Source organism: Scyliorhinus torazame, chromosome 9 (genome assembly GCF_047496885.1).
Source record: "Scyliorhinus torazame isolate Kashiwa2021f chromosome 9, sScyTor2.1, whole genome shotgun sequence".
In the NCBI taxonomy this organism is placed as follows: domain Eukaryota; kingdom Metazoa; phylum Chordata; class Chondrichthyes; order Carcharhiniformes; family Scyliorhinidae; genus Scyliorhinus; species Scyliorhinus torazame.
The window spans coordinates 48,430,953-48,453,461 of record NC_092715.1 but is presented as its reverse complement, the minus strand read 5'-3'; the positions used below and the strand labels follow the sequence as shown (position 1 = coordinate 48,453,461).

Here is a 22,509-nt window from a genome sequence, read left to right as displayed (position 1 = left end):
AGCAATTTCCTCTCCAGCCTCCTTCAGTATTCTGGGGTAGATCCCATCAGGCCCTGGGGACTTATCTACCTTAATATTTTTTAAGACACCCAGCACCTCGTCTTTTTGGATCTCAATGTGACCCAGGCTATCTACACACCCTTCTCCAGACTCAACATCTACCAATTTCTTCTCTTTGGTGAATACTGATGCAAAGTATTCATTTAGTACCTCGCCCATTTCCTCTGGCTCCACACATAGATTCCCTTGCCTATCCTTCAGTGGGCCAACCCTTTCCCTGGCTACCCTCTTGCTTTTTATGTACGTGTAAAAAGCCTTGGGATTTTCCTTAACCCTATTTGCCAATGACTTTTCGTGACCCCTTCTAGCCCTTCTGACTCCTTGCCTAAGTTCCTTCCTACTTTCCTTATATTCCACACAGGCTTAGTCTGTTCCCAGCCTTTTAGCCCTGACAAATGCCTCCTTTTTCTTTTTGACGAGGCCTACAATATCTCTTGTTCTCCAAGGTTCCCGAAAATTGCCCTATTTATCCTTCTTCCTCACAGGAACATGCCGGTCCTGAATTCCTTTCAACTGACACTTGAAAGCCTCCCACATGTCAGATGTTGATTTGCCCTCAAACATCCGCCCCCAATCTATGTTCTTCAGTTCACGCCTAATATTGTTATAATTAGCCTTCCCCCAATTTAGCACATTCATCCTAGGACCACTCTTATTCTTGTCCACCAGCACTTTAAAACTTACTGAATTGTGGTCACTGTTCCCGAAATGCTCCCCTACTGGAACATCTACCACCTGGCCGGGCTCATTCCCCAATACCAGGTCCAGCACCGCCCCTTCCCTAGTTGGACTGTCTACATATTGTTTTAAGAAGCCCTCCTGGATGCTACTTACAAACTCCGCCCCATCTAAGCCGCTGGCACTAAGTGAGTCCCAGTCAATATTGGGGAAGTTGAAGTCTCCCATCACCACAACCCTGTTGTTTTACTCTTTTCCAAAATCTGTCTAACTATCTGCTCCTCTATCTCCCGCTGGCTGTTGGGAGGCCTGTAGTAAACCCCCAACATTGTGACTGCACCCTCCTTATTCCTGATCTCTACCCATATAGCCTCACTGCCCTCTGAGGTGTCCTCCCGCAGTACAGCTGTGATATTCTCCCTAACCAGTAGCGCAACTCTGCCACCCCTTTTACATCCCCCTCTATCCTGCCTGAAACATCTGAATCCTGGAACGTTTAGCTGCCAATCCTGCCCTTCCCTCAATCAGGTCTCTGTAATGGCAACAACATCATAGTTCCAAGTACTAATCCAAGCTCTAAGTTCATCTGCCTTACCCGTAATACTTCTTGCATTAAAACATATGCACTTCAGGCCACCAGACCCGTTGTATTCAGCAACTTCTCCCTGTCTGCTCTGCCTCAGAGCCCCACTGTCCCTGTTCCCTAGTTCTCCCTCAATGCTCTCACCTTCCGACCTATTGCTCCCGTGCCCAACCCCCTGCCATACTAGTTTAAACCCTCCCGTGTGACACTAGCAAACCTCGCGGCCAGGATATTTATGCTTCTCCAGTTTAGATGCAACCCGTCCTTATATAGGTCACACCTGCCCCGGAAGAGCTCCCAGTGGTCCAGATAACGGGTGGAGTAGGAGCAGGTGGCTGGGCTTGGGGAACCGGTAGGGCTGGAGGAGCTGACTAAGGGGCTGGGGAGTATGCAGGCAGGGAAGGCACCGGGGCTAGATGTGTTCCCGGTGGAATTTTACCGGAAGTACATGGACCTGCTGGGCCCTCTACTAGTGAGGACTTTCAATGAGGCGAGGGAGGGGGGTGCCCTACCCCCGACGATGTCCAGGGCGCTGATCTCGCTGATCTTGAAGCGGGACAAGGACCCATTACAATGTGGGTCGTATAGGCCAATCTCTCTCCTCAACGTGGACGCGAAGCTGTTAGCGAAGGTGTTGGCTGCCAGAATTGAGGACTGGGTCCTGGGGGTGAATCACGAGGACCAGACGGGTTTTGTGAAGGGAAGGCAGCTCAATACCAATGAGCGGAGGCTCCTTAACGTAATCATGATGCCTACAGTGGAGGGGGAGGCGGAGATAGTGGCGCGATGGATGCAGAGAAGGCCTTCGATAGGGTGGAGTGGGGGTACCTTTGTTCAGTGTTGAGGAGGTTTGGGTTCGTGGAGGGGTTCATTAGTTGGGTTAGGCTACTTTACGAAGCCCCGGTGGCGAGTGTGGCCACGAATCGGAGGAGGTCGGAATACTTTCGGCTGTACTGGGGGACGCAGCAGGGGTGCCCCCTATCCCCCTTGCTATTTGCATTTGCAATTGAGCCTTTGGCTATGGCTTTAAGGGAGTCCAGGAACTGGAGGCGGCTGGTCTGGGAGGGGAGGAACACCGGGTATCGTTGTATGCCGATGACCTGTTACTGTATGTGGCGGACCTAGTGGGGGGGGATGCCGGAGGTGATGCGGATCCTAGGGAGTTTGGGGACTTTTCCGGGTATAAGCTCAACGTGAGGAAGAGTGAACCCTATGTGGTACATCCAGGGGACCAGGGAAGGGAGATAGACGAGCTTCCATTGAAGAGGGCAGAAAGGAGTTTTCGGTACCTGGGGATCCAGGTGGCCAGGAGCTGGGGGGCCCTACACAAGCTCAACTTGACGCGACTGGTGGAGCAGATGGAAAAGGAATTTAAAAGGTGGGATATGCTGCCACTCTCCCTGGCGGGTAGGGTGCAGTCGGTGAAAATGACGGAGCTCCCGAGGTTCCTTTTTGTATTCCAGTGCCTCCCCATCCTGATCCCTAAGGCCTTTTTAAGCGGGTCAGCAGGAGCATCATGGGATTCGTGTGGGCGAAAAAGACCCCGAGGGTGAGAAGGGTGTTTCTGGAACGGAGTAGGGACAGAGGAGGGTTAGCGTTGCCTAATCTGTGTGGATACTACTGGGTGGCCAATGTGGTGATGATACGCAAGTGGGTAATGGAGGGGGAGGGGGCGGCGTGGAAGAGGCTGGAGATGGCGTCCTGTGTGGGCACGAGTCTGAGAGCGCTGGTGACAGCACCGCTGCCGCTCCCGCCGACTAGGTACACCACGGTTCCAGTGGTGGCGGCGACTTTGAACATTTGGGAGCAGTGGAGACGCCACAGGGGTGAGGTAGAGACTTCGGTTTGGTCCCCGATCCGGGAGAACCACCGGTTCGTCCCGGGGAGAATGAATGGAGGGTTCCTGAGCTGGCACAGGGCATGAATTAGAAGGATGGGGGACCTGTTTCTAGATGAGACGTTTGCGAGCCTTGGGGCGCTGGAGGAAAAATTTGGGCTCCCCCCCCCGGAAATGCCTTCAGGTACATGCAGGTAAGGGCGTTTGTAAGACGGCAGGTGAGGGAGTTCCCGCTGCTTCCAGCACGTAGGATCCAGGATAGGGTGCTCTCGGGGGTGTGGGTTGGAGAAGGCAAGGTCTCGACGATCTACCAGGAGATGCAGGAGGAGGACGAGACCACGGTGGAGGAGCTAAAGGGTAAATGGGAGGAGGAACTTGGGGTGGAGATAAACGAGGGTACGTGGGCGGATGCCCTGGGTAGGGTTAATTCTTCCTCTATTGCACCAGGCTTAGCCTGACACAATTTAAGGTTCTTCACAGAGCGCATATGACAGGGGTGAGGCTGAGCAGGTTCTTTGGGGTGGAAGACAGGTGTGAGAGGTGCTCGGGGAGCCCAGCAAATCACGCCCATATGTTCTGGGCGTGCCTGGCGCTGTATGGGTTCTGGAGGGGCATTGCGAGGATGGTGTCTAAGGTGGTGAAACTCGGGTTAAACCGAGCTGGGGGTTAGCACTATTTGGGGTATCGGACGAGCCGGGAGTGCAGGGGGCAAAAGAGGCCGGTATTCTGGCCTTTGCGTCCCTGATAGCCCGGCGGAGGTTTCTGCTACAGTGGAAAGATGCGAGGCCCCCAAGCGTGGAAGCCTGGATCAGCGACATGGCAGGGTTCATTAAATTGGAGAGGGTAAAATTTGCCTTGAGAGGGTCTGTGCAAGGGTTCTTCAGGCGGTGGCAACCGTTCCTAGACTTTCTGGCGGAATGTTAGGAGGTGGTCAGCAGCAGCAGCAACCCGGGGGGGGGGGGGTACTCTGTGTTTACTACTGTGTTTATTATTGCTTAATGGGGGGTTTGTATAGTGGGGGAATTTGTGATGTAGTTGTAAGATGTTTATTTATGTGTTCTTTGGTTTTCTTTTTTCTGTAAGGGGGGGGGGGTTTGGTTGAAAATATGTAAAAATTTGAATAAAAATATATTTTTAAAAAAGAAACAATTTCCACCTGCATGTGAGTGTGGGGGGAGGGGGGAGGAGGGGGGGCAGGGAGGGAAAGGGAACCTGTGCTATGTTCCTGTGCCTGTGCCCCATGCCTGTGCACTGTGTCTGTGCCCATACCCATCCCTATGTCTGTGCCCAGTGTCTGCATCTGTGCCCTGTGTCTGCCTGTGGCCTTTGCCCTGTGTCCTGTGCCCTGTGCCTGTGGTCTTTTTCTGTTCCCGTCTCTGTGTCTGTGCCACCTGCCTATGGCCTGAGCCCCATGTCTGTGCCTTCTACCATGCCCTGTGTCTATACCTGTGGCCCGTGCCTGTATCTGTGGCCCATGCGTGTACCTTTGACCCCTGCCTCTGCCCCATGCCTGTGCCCTGTGCCTCCTACCCCATGCCTGTGCCCTGTGCCTTTGCCTGTGCCCATGTCCCATGCCTGTGCCCCGTGCCCCTTGCCTATGCCCTGTCCTGTGCCTTTGCCTGTGCCCATGTCCCATGCCTGTGCCCCGTGCCCCTTGCCTATGCCCTGTCCTATGCCTTTGCCTGTGCCCATGTCCCATGCCTGTGCCCCGGGTCCCATGCCCTGTCCTGTGCCTTTGCCTATATTTGTGTTCTCTGGCTTTTGCAAATAAACTTGTGTTAAGGGAAGACTGGCTCCAGATTCCTCCTTTACTCAGTGAATAACCAATGATTTATAATGCAGTGCACAGGTCCATTGATGTCCCATACCATTGGGCAGTCAAGCACACAAACCTTTTTCCAGTTCCTGTTTTAATAGGATCCCACCCCATTGAATGCAAACCCGAGGGGCAGCACGGTAGCCTTGTGGATAGCACAATTGCTTCACAGCTCCAGGGTCCCAGGTTCGATTCCAGCTTGGGTCACTGTCTGTGCGGAGTCTGCACATCCTCCCCGTGTGTGCTTGGGTTTCCTCCGGGTGCTCTGGTTTCCTCCCACATTCCAAAGATGTGCTGGTTAGGTGGATTGGCCATGATAAATTACCCTTCGTGTCCAAAATTGCCCTTAGTGTTGGGTGGGGTTACTGGGTTATGGGGATAGGGTGGCGGTGTTGGCCTTGGGTGGGGTGCTCTTTCCAGGAGCCGGTGCAGACTCGATGGGCCGAATGGCCTCCTTCTGCACTGTAAATTCTATGATACAATTCTATGTGTAAGTCTTTGTTCCATATCTTATTGCTCATTCAACCTCAGAATGGGATTTCTTATGTTCTCGGAAAGAACTTAAAAATGGATAAATTACTATTTGCAATGTTAAAGCTTATAAATGGAAATTAATGGATTCATTATCAATCTGATTATTTTGAATTGTATTTTTTTACAGTCAAGTGACGTTTTATTATCTGAGCCTAGCAGCTGTGTATCACCTCGGCTCCAGATCGGCCCAGCTGATAACTGGGAACCATTCTTGTCCTCCAGCCAGCACGATGAAGTCAGACACCTTGGAGATACTGATGTAAAACAGCTAATGCGCCAGCAGGATGTCTGTGAAACATTTTCACTACCAGCTGATACTGCCAGTCGGGGAGATAATTTGCTGTCAGCTTTTGGCAAGGATCTGCAAAAAGAGTTGGGTTTCGAACCGTGGCAGGCTGGAATTTCAGGAGTTGATACGTCACATTGCTCTGTGACTGCAGAATCGACAAGTTCTGAGGATAATCAACGTGCGTCCATAGCTGAACGTCCGAAACAAAGTCCGACATTGCAGGCCAACGAGTGTGAGCGACAGGACACTCGGAAAACCTTCAACTTACCAAGAATGGTGGTCTCAAAATGCCCGCCCTACCCAGTAGCGGATGAAAACCACCTTTCAGCAGATAATGACCCCGTAAATAAAATAATGAAAGGAAATATCAACATAGCCTATTCGCCCAAGAAGAAAAAGTTTATGATTTATATTTGTGGTGGCTACAAAGGTAATTCTTTATGAGAAGTTTTATGTTAGAAAAAACACAAATTTTGACTACACTGAAGTCGAATGGAGAGGGATATAAAATGGTTTGCAGATTCCCTTCCATTCATTTTACATTATATTACAAAGTCAAAATTGCAGCCAAAGAGTGGTGGGGCGGACCAGATGAATACCTCAGACAAGAACCATACCTACAATGAATTATCCAGTTTATATTTTATTTAAATTGCTGGCACAAATGAAAGGTTATAGGGTATTACCAGTAAACTGGAATTTCTACACTCGAACCTGTCCAGTGGGAATTTAATATTGGACCAAGTGCAAATAGATGCAAGTTAAAAACAAACTAGTTGAACTGTCAGAATTCCCATTACTTGGATTTGCATTGTACTTTACAGAAACATACAAAATTCAAATGCGAATCATCCTTCAGCCCCTCATCGAAAATACAGTTTTAACACTTAGCTGAACCAGTTGTTCACAGAATCATTGCATTTTACAGCAGGGAAAATGGCTATTTGGGCGATTTACCCAATACAAGGTCTCTAAAAGAGCATTCATTTATTGGTAGATATTGGGCGGGGTTCTCCGGGCGGCAACACTATAATCGCTTTCGGCGATTGGCCGGAGAATCCCCGTTTGCGCCGCTTTTGGGATGCTCCGCCCTCTCAAAAACAGCGTACTCAGGGAGTACATCTCACGCCGTATGGATAGCCTCAGGAAGTCACCTGAGGCCCGCCCATAATGCTCCGCCCCCAAGTTCCCAACAGCGTGGGTCACTTATGCTATTTCTACCACAGTCGGTGGGAGGAGCCGTTCCGCGGACAGGGAGGGCTTTGGCGGGTACTGGGGGCACTGGTGCGGGCTGGTCCGGGCGTGACAAGGGGTGTTACTGGGGACAGTATGTGGCAGGCCGGATGTGGCCAGTGCCATGCCCATGCGCGGCCACGGACCCCGAAATTCTCCGGCCGTATCCCCAGGTAAAGCGGGGGCTTTACGCTGCGCGGCTGCTAACCCCCCACTGGCTGGAGGATCGATGCAGCTTTTGTGCCATTTTTTCTGCCGTAAAAAGCCACCGTTCCCACATCGGCGTCAGCACTTATTCTTCAAATCGGAGAATCCAGCCCATTATATTTATTATATATAATTATTTGTAATATGTAAGATGGAGGAAGGAGACAACAGAGACTTGCTCCACAGAACTTCCTCGTCGTCAGATGTTGAAACTATATTATAAGAACAAGAACAAAGAAAAGTACAGCACAGGAACAGGCCCTTCAGTCCTCCAAGCCTGCGCCAACCATGCTGCCCGTCCAAATAAAAATCATCTACACTTCCGGGGTCCGTATATGACATTCTGTGAGGAAACCGTTTTAGAAAAAAATTAAAGGACATTGAATTTTTGGACATTCTCCCTCCGGAGATATTTTTTTGAGAGTCTGCCAAGTTAATTCGGCACTGTGAAAATGTCACTCTTCAAGAGCATAAAAGAGAAATCCCATTCCTACCCTTTCAAATTTTAGATTCTGTTTTTAACCATAGTTCCTGGCATGGTGTTCAATCTCCTAACCACCATCTGGTGTTCAAAATTCTCCTGAATGTTTGCTTCAAAGTTTGGTGCATTGCTTTAATAGTTCAGGTGATGGTACCTGTCCAAATACAGCAGTCCCAGGTCCAGTCCTGGAATGTTAGCTTCCCATCAGAATTCTGCTGGTGAAATGTTTCAATTTCGGAGCATTTTGATTTTTTTTTCATATCAGTTGAGCCGGAAATTTTAGTAACTTAGATTTTTTTAAATTCCAGATACGGAACATGAAAGAAATGCCTTAATGAAGGGGGTGTACCCACAGTTAAACACTTATTGCAAAGAAAGGGGTTATGACTTCATGATGGTTGACCTCAGGTGGGGAGTAAGAGATGGAATTAGCGACAACCATATAATGGCTCGACTACACCTTGAGGTGCTTAAGGAATGCCAAGCATCTGAAGGCTCCATCTTCACTGTAAGTATTCTGTGTAGAAATTGATATGGCTCTGCTGTGCTACAAGAACCCGCTTAGAGTGACACCAGGTTAGTAGGCTCAAGTTATCCTTGGTGATGCAAAACAAATTTTGGGTCCCTTTTTCAAAACCTTTACACAGAGATGGTTTATACCAGGTTAATGTTAATTAAATGGCTGCTGCTATCATAGCACATGTAATATAACATAACCAAGTGAATGGTCACTTCTCTTCGGTTACCTGATGAAGATGATTATTCTTATATAATTGTTTGTGTAGATACAATGGGCGGGATTCACTACCACAGGAAGAAGTTGAGACCAAAACATATGTTTTCAAGAAGGGGTTAGATAGTGCTCTTGGGGCAAAAGGGATCAAAGGATCTGAGGGGGGGGGGGGGGGTGATGCACGATCAATTGCACAAAGACTAAAGTTGGGTACAACTGTGGCTTTATTACGGTCAGATGCGTGGCCTCCTGCTGCAGCTGGCGAAATGGCAGGGCACTGGAGGTCATGCATATTTATACAGTTCTCCGTGGGCGGAGCCAGCCGGCAGGAGCTACCGGCGAACCTGTAGTGCAGGTCCTACCTTACATCTCCTATTACAGTGGATCACCACATTCACCCCCTGTTAAAAATGAGTCCGGCGGGGGTGACGTGAAACTATATACAATTAGTGCAATTCTGTACAGTGGTAGGGAAAGAAAAGTCCATGTTGATGGTCCGGAGTCCGTCAAAGGTTCAGGCAGTCTGGTGCTTTGGTGCTTCGTTGGGAGCGGCGTAACGGTGGCGGCGAAGTCGGTGCTGGCGGTGGTGGAGGTGGCAGCGATGGTGGTGCTGATGCTGGCCAGTCATCGGGGAACTCCGGGAGCGTGCAGAAGTCCTCTTCGTCCACTTGTGCGGAAAAGGGGAGTGGGGGGGTGGTCTGGTGGGGTCAATATTGGCGGCGCGCTGGGAGGTGGGGGGGGGGGGTTGTTGGGGTGGAATCTGACGGTGCCAGGTCCCTGAGTGAGACAGTATCTTGGCGACCATCAGGGAACGCAATGTAGGCATATTGAGGGTTGGCGTGGAGCAGGTGAACCCTGTCCACCAAGGGGTCCGCCTTGTGGAGTCGGACGTGCCTATGGAGAAGGACCGGTCCTTGAGCAGCGAGCCAAGTCGGGAGCGACACCCCGGATGTGGACTTCCTGGGGAAGGTAAAAACACAATCATGGGGTGTATTATTAGTGACGGTGCACAATAGTGACCGGATGGAGTATAGAGCGTCAGGGAGGACCTCCTGCCAGCGAGAGGCTGGGAGGTTCCTGGACCGTAGGACTGTTTGGACAGCCCTCCAAACCGCCCCATTCTCCCCTTCTACTTGCCCGTTTCCCCGGGGGTTGTAGCTGGTCGTCCTGCTGGAGGCTATACCCCTGCTGAGCAGGAACTGACACAGCTCATTGCTCATGAATGAGGATCCCCTGTCACTGTGGATGTAGGCGGGGAAACCGAACAGGGCGAAGATGGTGCTGAGGGCCTTGATGATGATGGCAGACATCATATCGGGGCATGGGATGGCGAAGGGGAATCTGGAGTACTCGTCGCCCACACTGAGAATGAAATGAAAAATGAAATGAAAATCACTTATTGTCACAAGTAGGCTTCAAATTAAGTTACTGTGAAAAGCCCCTAGTTGCCACATTCCGGCGCCTGTTCGGGGAGGCTGGTATGGGAATTGAACCGTGCTGCTGGCCTGCCTGGGTCTGCTTTCAAAGCAGGCTATTTAGCCCAGTGTGCTAAACCAGCCCCGTGTAACGGCCGGTGGAGGGGAGGGGCCCTTTGAAATCCACGCTGAGGCGATCAAAGGGGTGGGGAGCCTTCACCAGGCGCACACGGTCCGGCTTGCACTCCGCACAGAAGTGCGGCTTGCACTCCGCACAGACCTGGCAGTCCCTGGTGACTGTCCTTACTTCCTCGACGGAGTAGGGCAGATTGCGAGCTTTGACCAGATGGTACAATCGAGTGACCCCTGGGTGACAAAGGCTGTCGTGTAGGGCCCGGAGTTGGTCCACTTGTGCGCTGGCACATGTACCTCGGGAGAGGGCGTCTGGGGGCTCATTGAGTTTACCGGGGCAATACAAGATCGCGTAATTATAGGTGGAGAGCTCGATTCTCCACCGCAAAATTTTATCATTTTTGATCTTGCCCCGCTGTGTGTTATTGAACATGAAGGCTACCGACCGTTGGTCCGAAAGGAGAGTGAATCTCTTACTGGCCAGGTAATGCCTCCAAAGCCGCACAGCTTCAACGATAGCTTGGGCCTACTTTTCGACGGACGAGTGTCGAATTTCAGAGGCATGAAGGGTGCGGGAAAAGAATGCCACGGGTCTGCCTGCCTGGTTTAGAGTGGCGGCAAGGGCGACGTCTGAAGCGTCGCTTTCTAATTGGAAAGACAGTGACTCGTCCACTGCGCGCATCCCGGCCTTGGCGATGTCTGCTCTGATGCGGGCGAAAGCCTCGGCCGCGAGGGGGAATTGGGTCGACTGGATGAGTGGGCGGGCCTTGTCCGCATAGTTTGGGACCCACTGAGCTTAGTAGGAAAAGAACCCCAGGCAGCATTTGAGGGCCTTGGGGCAGTGGGGGAGGGGAAGTTCCATGAGGGGGCGCATGCGCTCGGGGTCGGGCCCGAGAAGTCCATTTTGGACTATATAGCCGAGAATGGCTAACCGGGTCGTGCTGAACACACACTTCTCTTTGTTGTAGGTCAGGCTGAGAAGAGTAGCAGTGCGGAGGAATCTATTGAGGTTGGCATTGTGGTCTTGCTGATCATGGCCGCAGATGGTGACATTATCTAAGTACGGAAAGGTGGCCCGCAAACCGTACTGGTCGACCATTCGGTCCATCTCTCTTTGGAAGACCGAGACCCCATTTGTGACACCGAAAGGGACCCTAAGGAAGTGGTAGAGGCGACCGTCTGCCTCGAAGGCAGTGTATGGCCGGTCCGACTTCCGGATGGGGAGCTGGTGGTCGGCGGATTTCAGGTCAATTGTTGAGAAGACCCGGTACTGTGCAATCTGATTGACCATATCAGATATGCGTGGGAGGGGGTACGCGTCGAGCTGCGTGTACCGATTGATGGTCTGGCTGTAGTCCACGACCATCCTGTGTTTCTCCCCAGTTTTAACCACTACCACTTGGGCTCTCCAGGGGCTGTTGCTGGCCTCGATAATACCCTCCTTAAGCAGCCGCTGGACTTCGGACCTGATGAAGGTCTTGTCCTGGGTGCTGTACCGTCTGCTACTAGTGGCAACGGGCTTGCAATCCGCAGTTAGATTGGCAAAAAGGGAAGGGGGATCGACCTTGAGAGTCGCGAGGCCGCAAACGGTAAGGAGGGGTAAGGGCCCGCCGAATTTGAGGGTGAGGCTCTGGAGGTTGCACTGGAAGTCCAGGCCCAACAGGAGTGCAACGCAGAGATTAGGAAGGACATAGAGGCGGAAGTTACTAAATTCGACGCCCTGGACTGTGAGGGTGACTGTACAAAAGCCTCGGATCGGGACAGAGTGGGATCCGGAGGCTAGGGAGATCCTTTGATTGGCAGGGTGGACCGCGAGGGAGCAGCGCCTTACCATATCTGGGTGAATGAAGCTTTCGGTGCTCCCGGAGTCCAGCAGGCACGAGGTCGCGTGGCCGTTGATTTTAACCGTTGTCGACGCGGTGGCCAGGTTGTGCGGGAGAGATTGGTCCAGCGTCATCGAAGCGAGCTGTGGGTAGCCATCGGATGCTTCAGGTGGCAAGCGTGTGCGGTTCCGATGTCGGGATGTCCGGGGACCCTGTGGGGAACAGGATGGCGGCGCCCATGGTGCGCACATTGAGGGGTCGGGACCAGAAGGGGGACAAAATGGCGGCGCCCATTGGTCGCACATGGACCCGGGAGGAGAAGATGGCGGCTCCCATTGTGCGTCTGGCGTGGGGGAGGGGGCGATAGCGGGCACGATCGCATCGATTGCGCGGGCCTGGCACACTGCCGCGAAGTGGCCCTTTTTACTGCAGGCTTTACAAACTGCAGTGCGGGTCGGGCAGTGTTGGCGGGGATGCTTCTGCTGACCACAGAAATAGCAGCGGGGTCCCCCGGGGTGCGTGGATCGGCGTGTGGCGTAGGCGTATTGCGAAGGCAGGGCCCCGGCTGAGGAGGTCGTCGGCAGGGTCCAGGAGGGGTAGGAAGGGGTAGAAGGGTGGGCAGCGCGGCGGTAGAGGTCCGATTGTACGTTACGGGATGTGACCGTCATGGAGAGCGCCAAGGTTTTCGTCTCCGCCAGTTCGAGCGTGGCCCCTTCCAGCAATCGTACTCGGATGCGGTCCGACGCAATCCCCGTCACGAAGGCATCACGCATGAGGAGATTTGCGTGTTCGGCGGCCGTGACGGCCTGACAGTCACAGTTCCGACGAGTGGAATTAGGGCCCCCCAGAAGTCTTCGATGGACTCACTAGGTAGTTGCAAGCGGGTGGCAAGTACATGCCTGGCGAAGAGCGTGTTCGCCTTCTGCGCGTAGTGTTCTTTGAGGAGTTCCATCGCTTTTGTGTAAGTCATGGCGTCTTGGATCAACGGGAACATGCTGGAGCTCAGTCTGGAGTACAGGACATTTATCTTCTGAGCCTCCGTTGGCGCAGGGTCTGCCGCATTGAGGTAAGCCTCAAAACGTGCTAGCCAGTGAGTAAAGTCTTTCCTGGCATCGGGCGAGTGAGGATCCAGCTGCAGGCGATCGGGCTTAATTCGGATATCATTCTGTGTAAAATCTGACTGTAATAAATTGATGCACGATCAATTGCACAAAGACTAAAGTTGGGTACAACTGTGGCTTTATTACAGTCAGATGCGTGGCCTCCTGCTGCAGCTGGCGAAATGGCAGGGCACTGGAGGTCATGCACATTTATACAGTTCTCCCTGGGCGGAGCCAGCCGGCAGGAGCTACCGGCGAATCTGTAGTGCAGGTCCTACTTTACATCCCCTAATACAGTGGATCACCACAGGGGGCAGGGGGAAGGTGGGCACAAGTTATTGAGTTGGATGATCAGTCATGATCATAATAAATGACTGAGCAGGTTCGAGGGACCGAATGGCCTCCTCCTGCTCCCATTTTCTATGTTTCTGTGTTTTTTCTACTTTTCTCGCTGCAGCGAATGGGAGATTTGACTGAACGCCAAATTCTCCATCTTCGCTTGTAGTGGTAGAGAGGCAGACTCGCAACGGAGATGTCCGGCCTATATTTATTATATATAATTATTTGTAAATGTAAGTTGTCAGGAGGAGGCATCAGAGACTTGCTCCACAGAGCTTCCTCGTAGTCAGACGTTGAAAGTGTGCTATTTGACAGTGGACGTACTGTGAGGAACCCATTTCGGAAAAATCTGAAGGGCATTGAAATTTTGGACATCTTCCCCCTGGAGTTATCATTTTAAAAGTCTTCCAGACTAATTCGGCACTGTGAGTATGCCACTCTTCAAGAAACCACAGGGTCAACGGATAGTGGGAGGTACCTGAAGAGGGAAGCGATGCTTTGTATATCTAAGTTAACTAAGAACTGCTGTTTCCGAGCCACAGACCCTTGCTGACTCGAGAGAAGAATTCTCTGAACATTTTTTTTTTAAATCTCTCGGTGGAGAGAGAGTGTGGGTGCCTCAGAAGAAGACTGCAAGACGAACTCTTTCTCTTTCTTTCTCCCTGTCCCACCTTTGTTTTACATGTGGTCTAGAATGTGTTAAACATTCAGCAGAAACGTCCCATCAGAATAACTCATCGGGTTTTTGACTGAAAGTCCGCAAAGGTGTGATAAGTAAGAGTCGTCAAGGACAGTTTCACTGTCTGAAAGAACTTTCGTGTCTGCTGTGATCAGAATTCTGTCAGATTAACAGCGTCGGGTTTAAAATTTTAAAAAATCCTTTTTAAAAAGAGACGTTCCCAAACTCCAGCCTCTGCAGGGAACTGCGTTTGTTTAGTCTTGTTTTTGTGTATGTGTGTGGGTGTATAGGGGTTTTAAAAACCCTTTTGTCACTGTTATGGGCGAGGGGTTTTCAGAACCCCAAAATGTATCATGGAGTTCAACCAACCTCTCCCTTTAATGGATTTGTTGCTTTTCCGAGCTCACGGCTTTTTCCCTAGGTGTGGGATTACAATTATGGACACGTGGGTTTTTAAACACAAAACACGGTTTATTCCATGAACTCAACTTAACATCTTAAATAAACATTGGGGGCGAAATTCTCCGACCCCCCGCCGGGTCGGAGAATCGCCGGGGGCTGGCGTGAATCCCGCCCCCGCCGGTTGGCGAAGTCTCCGGCACCGGATATTCGGTGGGGGGCGGGAATCGCGCTGCGCCGGTTGGCGGGCCCCCATGCTGGATTCTCCGGCCCGGATGGGCCGAAGTCCCGCCGCTAAAATGCCTGTCCCGCCGGCGTAAATTAAATCACCTACCTTACCGGCGGGACAAGGCGGCGCGGGTGGGCTCCGGGGTCCTGGGGGGGGGGGGGGCGCGGGGCGATCTGGCCCCGAGGGGTGCCCCCACGGTGGCCTGGCCCACGATCGGGGCCCACCGATCCGCGTGCGGGCCTGTGCCGTGGGGGCACTCTTTCCCTTCCGCCTCCGCCACGGTCTCCACCATGGCGGAGGCGGAAGAGACTCCCTCCACTGCGCATGCGCGGGAATGCTGTCAGCGGCCGTTGACGCTCCCGCGCATGCGCCGCCCGGAGATGTCACTTCCGCGCCAGCTGGCGGGGTACCAAAGGCCTCTTCCGCCAGCTGGCGGGGCGGAAATTCCTCCGGCGCGGGCCTAGCCCCTCAATGTTGGGGCTCGGCCCCCAAAGATGCGGAGCATTCCGCACCTTTGGGGCGGCGCGATGCCCGTCTGATTTGCGCCGTTTTGGGCGCCAGTCGGCGGACATCGCGCCGTTTCCGGAGAATTTCGCCCATGATCTCTTAACACCCCTTACTTCAAAGCTAACTCAAAAAATATTGCAACAGTAAATAATTCCTTAAAATGTTCCTTCAAACTTCCATGAGACTTAACACCGTTAAACAGTATCACATCAGGTTAAAGGATATATATTTTTTCTGTAGAATGGCAGAGACTGTCGCAAACTGGCTTTCTACTTTTAAACTGCTCTCAGCAAAACCAGCCAGGCACTTTTTAGCTGCTCTCAGCAAAACCAAACTGCAAAACTTGCAGCTCTCTGGAAACACACAGACACTGCTTTTAAACTGAAACTAAAAACCTGCAATATACTCCATGTATGTTTGACCAAATTCTTTCCTTAAATTTCTAAACCTTTGTCTGTAAGCTTCAGGCACTAGCTCAGATGCACTTAAGATGGATTTCTTCACCTCCTCATACATTCCAGATACCTCCTCCGGTAGTGATGCAAACACTTCACTAGCTCTACTTACCAGCTTTGTTTGAATCATTAACACCCACATGTCCTGTGGCCATTTCATTTGTTTAGCTACCTTCTCAAATGAAAGGAAAAAGGCTTCCACTTCCTTCTCGTCAAACCTTGGCAATGCTTGGACATATTTAAATAGATTCCCACCAAGCCTTCGACTATGACGCTCTTTCTCACTATCCTCATCACTATCATCCAACTGTACGTTTCCCTTTACGCCTGCCAATTTTAACTGATTGTCATATTTCATGGCCATTTTCTGAAGTTCAAATTCCCTCTCTTTATCTTTTTGTTCTGCTCGGGCTATTCTTTCTTTTCTCCTTTCTTCTCTCTCCTTTTCTTTTTCCTCTCTCTCGCTTTCTCTTTTTTTTCCTCGCACTCTCTTACGCTTTCTTTTTCCTCTCTCTCACTCTCATATTCCAGCCGCTTTAATTCTTTCTGATGTTCCATTTGTTTAATTTGCAACTGAATTTTTGCCATTTCCAATGAGTCAAACTCTATCTCAGGCAACTTTAAATGCTTAACCACCACCATAATTACCTCATCTTTTCGCATTTTGTCAGGTAATGTTAACTGCAATGTTCTTGCCAAATCTAACAGTCTGCTTTTCGTTTCTGTCTGTAAGGTACTACGTGTAACATTCTCCACCCCCAAAAACGTCTGAGCCTCTGAAAGAGCAATTGTTCACAACACTCTCCCCACTTAAACTAAAATACCACACCGGAAAAGCAACAATCCTTCACTGTCTTTAAGTTCACAAAAGCCAATCCAATAGATAGACTTTTATCCCCCTCGAGCCCCCAATTGAACGGGCGAGGCGTTTTCAGAACCCCAAAATGTATCATGGAGTTCAACCAACCTCTCCCTTTAATGGATTTAGACCATAAGACATGGGAGTGGAAGTAAGGCCATTCGGTCCATCGAGTCCACTCCACCATTCAATCATGGCTGATTTCAACTCCATTTACCCGCTCTCTCTCCATAGCCCTTAATTCCTCGAGAAATCAAGAATTTATCAACTTCTGTCTTAAAGACACTCAACGTCCCGGCCTCCACCGCCCTCTGTGGCAATGAATTCCACAGACCCACCACTCTCTGGCTGAAGAAATTTCTCCTCATCTCTGTTCTAAAGTGACTCCCTTTTATTCTAAGGCTGTGCCCCCGGGTCCTAGTCTCCCCTGCTAATGGAAACAACTTCCCTACATCCACCCTATCTAAGCCATTCATTATCTTGTAAGTTTCTATTAGATCTCCCCTCAACCTCCTAAACTCCAATGAATATAATCCCAGGATCCTCAGACGTTCATCGTATGTTAGGCCTACCATTCCTGGGATCATCCGTGTGAATCTCCGCTGGACCCGCTCCAGTGCCAGTATGTCCTTCCTGAGGTGTGGGGCCCAAAATTGCTCACAGTATTCTAAATGGGGCCTAACTAATGCTTTATAAAGCTTCAGAAGTACATCCCTGCTTTTATATTCCAAGCCTCTTGAGATGAATGACAACATTGCATTTGCTTTCTTAATTACGGACTCAACCTGCAAGTTTACCTTTAGAGAATCCTGGACTAGGACTCCCAAGTCCCTTTGCACTTCAGCATTATGAATTTTGTCACCGTTTAGAAAATAGTCTACGCCTCTATTCTTTTTTCCAAAGTGCAAGACCTCGCACTTGCCCACGTTGAATTTCATCAGCCATTTCTTGGACCACTCTGCTAAACTGTCTAAATCATTCTGAAGCCTCCCCACCTCCTCCATACTACCTGCCCCTCCACCTATCTTCGTATCATCAGCAAACTTAGCCAGAATGCCCTCAGTCCTGTCATCTAGATCGTTAATATATAAAGAGAACAGCTGTGGCCCCAACACTGAACCCTGCGGGACACCACTCGTCACCGGTTGCCATTCCGAAAAAGAACCTTTTATCCCAACTCTCTGCCTTCTGCCTGACAGCCAATCGTCAATCCATGTTAGTACCTTGCCTCGAATACCATGGGCCCTTATTGTACTGAGCAGTCTCCCGTGAGGCACTTTATCAAAGGCCTTTTGGAAGTCAAGATAGATAACATCCATTGGCTCTACTGGGTCTAACCTATTTGTTATCTCTTCAAAGAACTCTAACAGGTTTGTCAGGCACGACCTCCCCTTACTAAATCCATGCTGACTTGTCCTAATCCGACCCTGCACTTCCAAGAATTTAGAAATCTCATCCTTAACAATGGATTCTAGAATCTTGCCAACAACCGAGGTTAGGCTAATTGGCCTATAATTTTCCATCTTTTTCCTTGTTCCCTTCTTGAACAGGGGGGTTACAACAGCGATTTTCCAATCCTCTGGTACTTTCCCTGACTCCAGTGACTGTTGAAACATCATCACCAACGCCTCCACTATTTCTTCAGCTATCTCCTTTAGAACTCTAGGATGTAGCCCATCTGGGCCCGGAGATTTGTCAATTTTTAGACCTCTTAGTTTCTCTAGCACTTTCTCCTTTGTGATGGCTACCATATTCAACTCTGTCCCATGACTCTCCTGAATTGTTGGGATATTACTCATGTCTTCTACTGTGAAGACTGACGCAAAATACTTATTCAGTTCCTCGGCTATTTCCTTGTCTCCCATCACAAAATTACCAGCGTCATTTTGGAGCGGCCCAATGTCAACTTTTGCCTCCCGTTTGATTTTAATGTATTTAAAGAAACTTTTATTATCATTCCTAATGTTACTGGCTAGCCTACCTTCAAATTTGATCCTCTCTTTCCTTATCTCTCTCTTTGTTATCCTCTGTTTGTTTTTGTAGCCTTCCCAATCTTCTGAATTCCCACTACTCTTTGCCACATTATAGGCTTTCTCTTTTGCTTTGATGCATTCCCTAACTTCCTTTGTCAGCCATGGCTGCCTAATCCCCCCTCTGATAACCTTTCTTTTCTTTGGGATGAACCTCTGTACTGTGTCCTCAATTACTCCCAGAAACTCCTGCCATTGCTGTTCTACTGTCTTTCCCACTAGGCTCTGCTCCCAGTCGATTTTCGTCAGTTCCTCCCTCATGCCCCTGTAGTTACCTTTATTTAACTGTAACACCTTTACATCTGATTCTACCTTCTTTCTTTCAAATTGGAGATTGAATTCGACCATATTATGATCACTGCCTCCTAAGTGTTCCCTTACTTTAAGACCTTTAATCAAGTCTGGCTCATTACATAACACTAAGTCCAGAATGGCCTGTTCCCTCGTGGGCTCCATCACAAGCTGTTCCAAAAAGCCCTCCTGTAAACATTCAATGAATTCCCTTTCCTTGGGTCCACTGGCAGTATTATTTACCCAGTCCACCTGCATATTAAAGTCCCCCATGATCACTGTGACCTTGCCTTTCTGACATGCACTTTCTATTTCGTGGTGCATCTTGTGCCCCTGGTCCTGACCACTGTTAGGAGGCCTGTACATAACTCCCATTATGGTTTTTTTGCCTTTGTGGTTCCTCAACTCTACCCACACAGACTCCATGTCGTTTAGTGCTATTGATTTAATTTCATTCCTAATTAACAAGGCAACCCCGCCCCCTCTGCCCACCTCTCTGTCTTTTCGATAGGTTGTGAATCCCTGGATGTTTAAATGCCAGTCCTGAACCCCCTGCAACCATGTCTCTGTGATGCCTACCACATCATACCTGCCAGTCACAATCTGGGCCACAAGCTCATCTACCTTGTTCCGTACACTGCGTGCATTTAAATATAGCACCTTTAATTCTCTATTGACCGTCCCTTTTTGTTTTCTTAGTGTGGTGGACCTTGGTTTACTGAGCCTTTCCATACACTGTGTCATATTTTGTGGGATGAGGACTATTGTAACCTCTCCTGAGTTCTGTCTTTTCGTGCTTTTTTGTATTCCTAAGCAGCTACGCTTCCCACTGATTACTTTACCTCTTGGTTCCCTGACTTTCCCTTCCCCCCCAATCTTTAGTTTAAAGTCCTATTGACAACCCTATTTACTCTTTTCGCCAGAACACTGGTCCCAGCTCGGTTCAGGTGGAGACCATCCCAACGGTATAGGTCCCCCTGTCCCAAAACTGATGCCAGTGTCCCATGAAAAGGAACCCCTCATTCCCACACCACTCTTTCAGCCACGTGTTAACTTCCCTTATTCTTGCCTCCCTATGCCAATTTGCACGTGACTCGGGCAGTAATCCGGAGATTATGACCCTTGAGGACCTGTTTTTTAATTTGAATCCTAGCTCTTTATAATCTCTAAACAGGTCCTCTTTCCTAGACTTGCCTATGTTGTTGGTACCAACATGGACCACAACAACTGGATCCTCCCCCTCCCTTTCCAGTATCCTTTCAAGCCGGTCAGAGATGTCCCGCACCCTAGCACCGGGCAGGCAACATACCATGCGGGACTCTTTATCCTGCTCACAAGATAACTATCTATCCCCCTGATAATAGAATCCCCTACAACTACAACTTGCCTATTTACTCCCTCCCCTTGAATGGCCTGCTGAACCATGGTGCCTTGGTCAGCTGACTCATCCTTCCTGCAACCCTGTTCGCCATCCACACAGGGAGCAAGTGCCTCATACCTGTTGGACAGAGTCAAGGGCTGAGGCTCCTGAGTTCCTGACTGCTGGTTTGGGTGACCCTCTCATATTTGGGTGTGAGGCCTGGCCCTCATTTTGAATGTAATTGTTCCTGAAGTTACTGTACAAAGAAGCCTTCCTTTGTTGTTGCAGCTTTTAATTGGACAGAAGTGCGACTCGCCTTTCAACCCCGACAGCATCATTAAAGGTGACTTTGAAGCTATTTTGAGCTCCATTGATGGCAGGAAAATGGAGATGGGAGTCCAGCAGCAATGGCATCGCAATCCTGAACTCCACACTGGGACTCAGAGCGCTGGATTCCACGGGGAATCTCACTGTGGAAAATCTGATCTGACTAACGACTCGGTTCCACTGAGAGTGGAGTTGCCGGAAAGCTGTGACACGGGTGCCAGTGAAATCCTGCCCCCACATATCCCTCAGACAAATAACATGAATGACGCTCGAACTCAGTCTGCAACAGACTTAGGGAAAGCAATTGGGCTCCTTCAGGAGTGGTACATGCTGGATGAAAACTGCATTCCTAGTGTTTACAGGCTTCAGCCAATAAGGTTAGTCTTAAAATGAGCAATTACCATAAAACACTTATAAATTGTACAGATGACTCATACACTAAGGGGGTCAAGATGTATGTATAAATTGCAGCTCCAAATGAAAAGATCATGAAACTCACTCCTTGTGACGATGTATCTATCTATCGTTTTTTACAGCAGAGGCATTCTGTACAATAGTTATCATTGATAAATAATGTCTGGTCCAGCTACACTTATATGTACCACAAAAATGTTTAGTTGTAAACGATTTCAGTGGATTATTAAAGAGAATTCAGCGCACATAGAATCATAGAATTTTACAGCACAGAAGAAGGCCATTTGGCCCATTGTAACCACACCAGCTCCCAAAAGAGCCACCTGGCTAGTCCCATTCTCCAGCCCTATCTCCATAGCCCTCGAAATATATCACTTTCAAATATATATCCAGCTCTCTTTTGAAACCTCCTATGGATTCCGCCTCCATCACTCTCCCAGACAGCATATTCCAAATCCCAACAACACTCTGAGTAAAGACGTTTCTCCTCATCTCACTCCTCGCTCTCTTGCTGACCATCTTGAAATTGTGACTCCTCGTCACTGACGTATCAATTAATGGAAACAGAATATCCTTCTTTACCCTGTCAAAATTGTTCAGAATTTTGAACACCTCAATAAGGTCGCCTTTACGTTTTCTCTGCTCCAAGGAGAACAAGCCCAATTTCTCTATCTTTCTTTGTATCTAAAATTCCTCATTCCTGGTATCATTCTAGTAAATCTCCTCTGCACTCTCTCCAGGGCTTTAACATCCTTCCTTAAATAAGGTGCCCAGAACTGAACACAATACTCCAAATGTGGTTTGACCAATGATTTGTGGAGGTGTAGCATCACTTCCTTGCTTTTATACTCTATGCTTCTACTTATAAACCCAATGATCCTATAAGCCTTCTTAACAACTGTTTCAACTTGCCTGGCCACCTTCAGAGAACTTTGCACTCGAACCCCAAGGTCCCTCTGCCCCTACTCTCCTCAAAGTTGTACCCTGTCTCCCTATGTTTCTTCTACCAGAATGCATTACCTCACATTTCTTTGCATTGAAATTCATCTGTCAGTGTCTGCCCATTTGGCCAACTTGTGAATCAATGTCCCTCTGAAGTCACTCAGCGTCATCCTCACAATTTACTATTTTCCCTAGCTTAGTATCATCTGCAAATTTAGAGATTTTGCCCTCAACACTTACCTCTAAATCATTTATATAAATCAGAAAAATTAAGGGTCTCAACACTGAGCCTTGGGGAACACCACTTTTAACTCATCTCCAGTCTGAGAAATGCCCATCCACACCTGCCCTCTGTTTCCTATCTCTTAGCCAACTTCTAATCCATGCTGCCAAGGACCCTTCAATGCCAAACATTTCTAATTTGCTAAACAATCTGCTATGTGGCACCGTATCAAATGCTTCCTGAAAGTCCAAATATACAACATCCAGAGCACTACCCTCATCTACTGCCTGTGTCACCTTGTTAAATAACTCATTTAAATTTTCCACGCATGACCTGCCCTTGACAAAGCCATGTTGACTGTCTAGTATTAACTTTTTTTTCTATAACCGTATATTTATCTTACCCCGTATTATGGCCTTCATCAGTTTTCCCACTATTGATGTCAAGCTGACAGGTCTGTAGTTTCCTGCATTATCCTTTGCCATTTTCTTAAACAAACAGTATCACATTTGCAACCCTGCAGCCCCCAGGACT

General features: G+C 49.4%; 1 protein-coding gene across 2 annotated transcripts in view; it reads left to right on the top strand.

The window, feature by feature from the left end:
* The window catches only part of LOC140429174 (uncharacterized), a 254,567-nt gene that overhangs the window by 50,531 nt on the left and 181,527 nt on the right, over window positions 1–22,509 (top strand). For both annotated transcript variants that reach the window (XM_072515841.1, XM_072515842.1), the window contains exons 6-8: window positions 5,636–6,227; window positions 8,027–8,226; window positions 20,358–20,773. In XM_072515841.1, coding sequence (XP_072371942.1) covers window positions 5,636–6,227; window positions 8,027–8,226; window positions 20,358–20,773 — 1,208 coding nt within the window. The remainder of the gene's footprint in view (window positions 1–5,635; window positions 6,228–8,026; window positions 8,227–20,357; window positions 20,774–22,509) is intronic.